Genomic DNA, 8,293 nt, shown 5'->3' on the forward strand with positions numbered 1-8,293 from the left:
AACAACAACAACAACAACAACAACAACATGCATTATTGGGAAAGTGCAGTGTTTAGGATTAGATAATATTCAAGTGAATATTTTTTCCATGCCTCATCCACGTATCATACTGTCAGAGTCCATTGGGACATATGTGTCCTACATAATAGCTATGAAAATCTATCATTACCTAAGAATTTTTTTGATTAAAAAATACTCAATGATTCAGCATGTATTTCATTATCAAATATAAATATATATAATCTTACAAACAAAAAACTGATTCAGCAATGAAAAGGTTAACTTCTTTACCTCCCCACAGTAGGCCAAGCTCTATTCAGTCCCCAAAGCATGAAATCCCTGGCACTCAAGAACAAGCCAGAGTGAGTGTCTGATGTGATGGAAAGAGCATTAGATTTGGAGTCAAACCTGGATCTTACAAATCTGGCTCCTTAGCTAGTTAACTCACTGTGTAATCATGAACAGGTCTCTTCCCTTCTGGTTATAAAAAGAGGGTGTTCAACTAGATCAGAAGTTGCAAACCAGAGGTCTATGACCATATTTAGACTGTACATTTTTAATAAAAAATTTTATTTTGCTTTGGGTGAAAGTTTACAAAGCAAATTCATTTTCCATATAGCAGTTCACACGTTTTGCTTCATGACTTTGACTGCAATTCCACACAATTAACAGCTCTCTTCCCACTTCCTCCCTGTAGTTACCTCTTCCCTGTGTTCTTCTTTCCTATGCATTCTTGCTCCCTGAACTATCTTCCTGTGCAAATACTGCCCTTCTGTTCTCTTATGACTGATTGTTCTAAGGAGTGTATCTACCTGATGTAAATGTTCACCCTATGTGCCTGTCTACTGTGTGGTTGGAAGCCATGAGCGTGGCCATAGTCTTAGAGGTCTTACCAGGCTCTATCAGACCACTAAATCTGGTCTTTTTTATGATTTTGAGTTTTGTTCTCCCACTCTAACCTGGATCTCCTGCACTTATGCCTTTCTGAGTGGTTGACAGTTGTAGCTGGACATCATCTAGTTCTTCTGGTCTCATGTTCATATGAGCTGAGGTTCTCATGGTCCACTAGTCCCTTGGATTCATTGTTTCCATGTGTCTTTGGTTTTCTTCATTCTTCTTTGTTCTGGATGAGAGAGACCCATTGTTGCATCTAGATGGCCACTTGCAGGCTTTTAAGACCCCATAGATTGTACAGTATTTTAAAAAATGAACATTTTAAAATGAAAGTTCAAGAAAGGTGACATTTGAGCTGAAATCTCGATGAGGAAAAGATAAGCTATGCCAAGAGGGAAGTAGGAAGAAAGGACTCTAGAGTTGTTGTAAAGAATAACTGAGACAATGTATGCAAACCACTTACCTTGTTGGTAAATGCCACTCGATAAACAGATGCTGTTTTTTTTTATTATTAAGGAGCTCTAGTGGTATAGTGGTTAAGGCATTTGACTGCTAACCAAAAGGTTGGTGGTTCGAACCTACCAGCTGCTCTGTGGAAGAAAGATGACACAGTCTGCTTCTATAAAGATTTACAGCCTTGGAAACCCAATGGGGGTTGCTATGAGTTGGAATTGACTTGATGGAAGTGTTTTTTTTTTCTCTGTTATTATTGTAGTAAACACCAAAAAACAAAAACAAAAAAAATCAAACCCACTGCCATCAAGTCTATTCTGACTCGTTAGTAACCTCCATTGGGTTTCTGAGGAGGTCAATCTTTATGGAAGCAGATTGCCCAGTCTTCCTTCTGCGGAGTGGCTGGTGGGTTTGAACTGCCGCCCTTCTGGTTAACAGTCAGATGTCTTAGGTACTGAGCCACCAGACCTCACTATGTGGTAAATATGTATGTATCAAATTGTTTGCCATATCAGCATTCTGCAAATACGCTATTCAGTGACATTAGTTATGTTCATCACGTTCAACCGTTCTTGTTGTTGGGTGCCGTGGAATCCATCAACTCTGAGCAACCCCATGGGACAGAGTAGAACTGCCTCATAGGGTTTTCTTGTCTATAATCTGTTATGAAATGAAAGCAGATTGCCAAATCTTTCTCCTGCAGAGCCATTGGGTGGGCTCAAAATGCCAGCCTTTCAGTTAGCAATCAAGTGCTTAATCGTTGCACCACCAGGGCACCTTGTTCAATCATCACCCTTATCCATTTCCAAATTTTCCCATCATGCTTAACAGAAACCCAGTGTCCAGTGTCCCTTAAGCAGTAAACCCTCCTTTTTCCCTTCTTTCTGCCTCCCCTTGGAAACTACTAATAAACTTTGGTGTCTATATACTTCTTCGTCTTAAATATTTTCATATAAGTGGAATCGTGATATTTGTCCCTTTGTGATACTGCAAAAATTAAACAGTAATTTAATGCTTCTGGTTGCATGATTAACCTGATAACTTGTCTATGGAGGCTCAAAAACACATTATAAGCTTTTATCTTGCTGTTTAAAACCTTGCCATGGCTCTTGGAACAATTCCAGTGGAAACCACTGAAATAATAAATCACTGAAAAGATTCATTGAACATTTACTATGTGCTCAGTTACATTGTGCTAAAAACATCAAATGTATTAGCTCATTTAATTTTCCCAACATGCCTATGAAGTGGTGCCATTTTATAATTAGCCTCCCTTTACAGGTAAGGAAACTGAGGTTCAAACACGTAGTAAATGACAGTTCTTGGTTTAAATCCAGATCTCAACCCACTCCCCCCCAACAAAAAACCTTGCTTTGTTAACCACTTATTAATTCTCTAAGCCAGAGAAGATACCTCTTAGGACCAGGTTTCTGTTCATTAGGGCACCTCCAACTTAAGAGATAAATCTCCAACCAACAAACTCCACCACACTGGAAAAACTGCCTCACCTGAGCAAGAAGCCCCACCCTGGACACACACCCTGTCTGTCTTGGGTATCAACACACCTAAATCCACCCAAACGGAGTCCCTCTTCCCCTTCAAGTCGGCCTGTATTGCTGGCAGAGAGACTGTAGTCTTGGAGATAGTCTCCTTATTCAGAAGGAAACCCTTCACATTCCTGAACCCACAAAGATTAGAGTGTCGCAAAGATTAGAGTCTTGAAAACTCTATGGGCAGTTCTACTCTATGGGCAGTTCTACTATGTCTTATAGGGTCGCTGAGTCTGAATATACTTGACCACAACTAATTTGGTTCCAACGGGTTTAATGCAAAATGAAAAGATTAAACCAAGCTCTGGGCCCCTCTAAACATGGGAGTACATAGACTGTGAATCCATGAATCCAGCCTTGCTTCAGAGATACCCTTTCAAGTGATGGGCGATGATCCTTCAGTCAGAAGCTAAATCCTTCTGACGTGAGTGGAGTTGGGGTGAATGGGGGGGGGGATTAGGTACCCAATTCCCTGGACAGTCCATATTCGAAGACACACGCAGGGTAAACGTCCGTGAATTTGAGAGAACTTCCCTCGGCAGCACTGGGCTGCTAAGTCGAAGGTGGGCTGTTTGAACCCACCAGCTGGAGAAAGACAAGACGGGGCAGTCTGCTTCCGTAAAGACTGCAGTCTTAGAAACCCTATAGGTCGTTCTACTGCGTCCCATAGGTCACTGTAAGTCCGAATGGATTCGGTAACAGTGGGTTTATGTTTTGGTTTTCCCTTGGCAGAGACCCCCGACCCTCACCCGCGCCCCACGCCCTTCTCCAGCAGGCAAGGAGGTCCTCACTACTCGACTCTGCTTCACCTTCCCGGTGGGTGGGCCTCACCGAGTGAGGCCTATTACCCAGGCAACCGACGCCGTGAGCGGTGCATTGTGGTTTGCAACAAAACGCAGGCGAAAGATCCTAGGGGAACCATTCAGTGTCAGGACCAATGGGAGAGTCCTAGGGATTTCGTTAAGCCAATAGGGGCGTACGGCGGGGGGCGGGGCCGTCGGGAGCAGGGCGGGGCCTGGACACTAGGCGGCGGCGGCGGGCGTGGGGCAGCTTAGATGCGCCACGGCTTCGGTAGCGACGGCATCTCTTACTGCGCTTGAGCCGCTCTAACTCCTCCCTCAGGAGACCGTCGCTGTCGGCAGTCCGTGCTCTACGGTGAGAAACTCGCAGGCTCCGGTAGCGGAGCCTCACTTCTTGGTTTCGGCCCCCTTGCCGGACTTTTCCCGCCGTGTGGCCCGCGTGGCTGTGCTTACTGAGAAGTGGGTTGGGGGGCGTCGTCCCGGGTGTGGCGCGGGGGCGGGCTGGGGGCGCTGGCGCCTCAGAGGAGTGGCTCACACCCCAAGTTATGACTCTTGCCCGGGCCTCGCCCCCCCCCCCCCCCCCCAGGTAACCATGTGCGACCGAAAGGCCGTGATCAAAAATGCCGACATGTCGGAGGAGATGCAACAGGACTCGGTGGAGTGCGCTACTCAGGCGTTGGAGAAATACAACATAGAGAAGGACATTGCGGCCCATATCAAGAAGGTGAGAGGGGGGCGCGGGGGTCCGGGCGCTTTGTGCACAAATGGGTGAGTCACAACTTTGTCTCTGTCTCGGATCCTGCGACCCCAGAGCGCCTGGCAGAGATCCTTGGGGCACGTAGGGCGGTTTCGTTGCATAGAGGTTTCCAGAAAGGACGCAAACGAATTTTGCGCTCCTCTTGAGAAGACCAGACCCTCGGCACCCGAAGTTTTTTTATTACCACCGCTCCGCGGGGAAAAGCGCCACCTAACAACGGTTTCTAGGATCAAGGAGCAGCGGTTCCCCCTTCTGCATGATTCCTGCGCCGAGCGAGGATCCATCTGGGTGTTCTGAAGGGGGGAGCTGCGTGGGTGTTTGCAGCCCGAGCCCGAGCGAGCGCTTGCCAGCCTTGCAGTGGGGAGTCAGTCGACAGTTGAGGCATAAGTGGGTGGTGGTGGTGGTTGGGGACTTGAGGGGGGGGTGTTGGTAAATGGCAGTCTGTAGAAAGCTGAAAGGACTGCCAACTTCTCGTGCTGTGTTTGCTGGAAGGGAAGGAAGCTGGCAGCCTAAGCAATGGGAGGGTTCCAGTCGAGAATGAGAAGGTGAAAAGATTTCAGATGGAACAGAAATAAATACCTTTTCTGAAAAATGCAGCGCATTCATTTAGCTTGCGAATAGACTTAGAGATTTTTGTAGCGCATGCAATGCAGCAGCAGCCGGATTTTTCATAATTTCACCACAAAAACTTGCAAGAATTTTACAGAAATAGATTTGGCCTCTGCCTACACAGTCCACCTAGTGAAGAAAGCAGTAAAAACACGACAGCCCCTTGGGGTGGGGGGAAATAGGGGAAAGTTAATCTTGCAACTAGTCCTTGTGGACTAGGGGGTGGTGTAGCACCATCAAGATAGATGTGGAGAAGGGAGCCCTATCTAAATTACAATTAATGCAGAAACTTGACTGCTTGGCTCTCAGATTCTTCCTCCTTATTCATTTTATAGGCCCGTGGATAGCAAAGTGTCTTGTTTCCTTCAGTTTAAATTTTGACTCTCAGTTTTTGGTTTTTATGTCCTAATTGAGGCTTTTGTCCTTTTGAAAGTAGATTATTTCCAGTGATAACAGGAATGCATTTAAAACTATTGGTGATAAGGAATGCATTTTAAATGGGGTACTTTGGGCCAAATATTCACCGTCGTCTTGTGTTTTGGTTGTATGATGGGGGAGGTCCATTAGTTCTCTTTACACATAAGAACATGGTAGACTTCAGCTGCTCGCTCTTGTTGTCAGTGAACTGTGTAGTTACGAAGGTGGAATTATTGTAACCAAGAGCTCTCCCTCTGAGGCTGCACTTTTGCCATTTACTTCCCCAGCCCCCATTCCCATTTTAGCTCAGACTGCCTGAATGTTTGCATTAATGCACTATGTAGGCGATTGGGAGCTGGGGAACATTTCTTTCATTCTAAGAATCTGCAGATGCTAACCTTCCTCCTTTCTGCTCCTACAGGCTCTAACTTACGCAGCAGGCAAACGCTGACCTCCAGGTTAGCACTAAAATTCTAGCATCCTCATTTTCTTGTTTTTTTAAATTGTTTTAGGAATTTGACAAGAAGTACAACCCCACCTGGCACTGCATCGTGGGGAGAAACTTCGGTAGTTATGTGACACATGAAACTAAGCACTTCATCTACTTCTACCTGGGCCAAGTGGCCATTCTTCTGTTCAAGTCTGGTTAAAAGCATGGACTGTCCACATAACCCAGTGATCCACCAAAAAACAAGGACTGCAGCCTAAATTCCAAATACCAGAGACTGAAATCTTCAGCCTTGCTAAGGGAGCACCTCCATCTTTGAACCTTTCTTGTGTTATTTTGTACAGGGCCTTCTCTGTACTAGTTCGTTGTCGTTATAAAACAGTTAGCAAAACGGCCTACATTTGTATTTATTTTCTACTCCGTATTTTCCCCCACCTTATGTGTGTTCTTTCCTCACAATCCATTCCTTTCAAAAAATAATAAACCTGTTGGCGATGTGTGTGTTAACTACCATTTGTTCACATAATCTAGGGTTGAAAGCAGCCAATCACTTTAATCAGGTGACAGGCGAATAGGGATGAGTCCTTGAGGTGAATTTCTGTGGGATCACCTAGTCAGCGCTTAAGTCTCCCCCATGTGCGACTGTCATGCATAGAAGGACGGGTTGAGAAGTACTGCAGAGAAACCTGGATTAATTTTTACTCCTAATCTGGCAAATGCTATCTTTAAATGCTGATTTTGTTAGATGTTGATACAGAGTGTGGGTGTTGGTCTCAGGTGGTGTTGATGGATGTGTAATAGTACTTTAGCTGAGCTTTTTACACCTGTAAAGTAAGTTTAAAATTGAGGTAGTGGAGGTGCTTTACTGAGCTACCCAACCCCTCACCCTCTGCCAAGAGGATGCTCAATAAGATTGTGGTACTAAGGAAAAGGAAAGCATTTTTGAGCAGCCTCCATATGGTTCTCATAAAGTTTTAGCAAGAATTTAAAATGTTTAGCCTGCTGTGTTGCAACTAACTATTGTCAGAAACCAATTAAATGTGAATGGAAGTTTTTTTTTTTTTATTAAAAGACCTAGTTAAAATTACAGATAAGTAACCATTAACAGTTTCCTGCTGTGATTTTTAGGAAGACTAGCCTTTTCTGTGAAGAAAGCAAGTATGGCAGAGTTGGCATTTGTAGATGGAAAGGAAATAGCCAGAGACTGAAACAACTCATTCATCTTGGGAAACTGCAGGTAGCATCCTGGTTTTCTAGGTATCCAGAGTAGTCACAAGTTCACGGGAGGTTTTTTAAAGACCTTTTGTGAAGGCCTATAAAATGTAGTTAGGAGATAGGAACAGCCAGGCTGTCTACCCAGAGTTTTGAATTTGAATTGCTAGGTGAAGACTTACAAGCAGTATTAATTCAGTAACATCTGAAGTTTACCAGAACTCGTGGTTTTACAAGCCCTAGTGAAGTTGTGCCACATGAGATGAGGTACTGTGGAACTGCAATTGGGGTGATTTAGGTTTGTATTTGTAAGCTGACTAAAAGTTACAGCTCATATTCGCCACCTTTCTCGTCACATGGCTATTTGCATTTGAAGCCCAACCAATTTATTCAGCTTCCTAAGCTATGTCTGTCAACCTTGTCCATAGTTAACCTTATTCCAAGTTTGTCAGCCACCAGCAGAGACCCTAGAGCTTATGAAGCTCACAGCTTGATATTAAGGGTTCTGATTTTATCTGGCCCACATCTGTTCAGAACTGGCAGCCTTTATTTTTTTGATTCAGATGTGAGAAACCATGTGGCCGTGGAGAGGGGACTGGGCTGATGGTTTATGAAGTTCCTTCCAGTACCTGCTCCTTCCTGTTTATTTTTTTCTGTGATTTGGGTGAAAGAGCAAATTGGTTTTTCACTCAACAATTCATACGCATTTCACCCCCAAGATCGATGGATCCATCATTTGCATAGGTAGAGAGCAGACAGGGATGCAGAGATAAAAAGGGCATAGGGAAGAGACAGTCATAGGGAGGAGAGCTTTTTCGGGTTGGAGATTGTAACGGGCTATGGAAACCAAACATACGTGAACTGTTGGGAGGGAAACAAACTTGCTTTGTAAATCTGCATCCACGTCACAATAAAAAATTCAACAATTCATACACATTTGGTGACATTAATTGCAATCCCCACATTTACTCCCTGTGTTTACCATTTCGTGGTCCTTTCCTATCCCTTCCTGCCTTCGGAGCTTTAGCCCTGGTCAAACACTGCCCTTTTGATCTCATATGATTGGTTATTCTAAGGAGTGCATACCTCCCTGGTGTTACTGTTCACATTACAGATCTATTATTTGGCTGAAAGTTGACCCATGGAGCTTTCC

General features: G+C 44.4%; 1 protein-coding gene across 1 annotated transcript; it reads left to right on the forward strand.

Annotated features, from left to right (window-relative positions):
* The first annotated feature begins 4,289 nt into the window (after positions 1-4,289).
* On the forward strand, positions 4,290-6,130 carry DYNLL1 (dynein light chain LC8-type 1). The gene is made up of 2 exons (XM_007938223.2): positions 4,290-4,421; positions 5,993-6,130. Exons 1-2 carry the CDS (start codon positions 4,290-4,292, stop codon positions 6,128-6,130), a joined length of 270 nt encoding a protein of 89 aa, XP_007936414.1.
* Positions 6,131-8,293: the final 2,163 nt, after the last annotated feature.

Source organism: Orycteropus afer, unplaced genomic scaffold (genome assembly GCF_000298275.1).
Source record: "Orycteropus afer afer isolate SDZICR_OR568_19922 unplaced genomic scaffold, OryAfe1.0 scaffold00048, whole genome shotgun sequence".
Taxonomy (NCBI): domain Eukaryota; kingdom Metazoa; phylum Chordata; class Mammalia; order Tubulidentata; family Orycteropodidae; genus Orycteropus; species Orycteropus afer.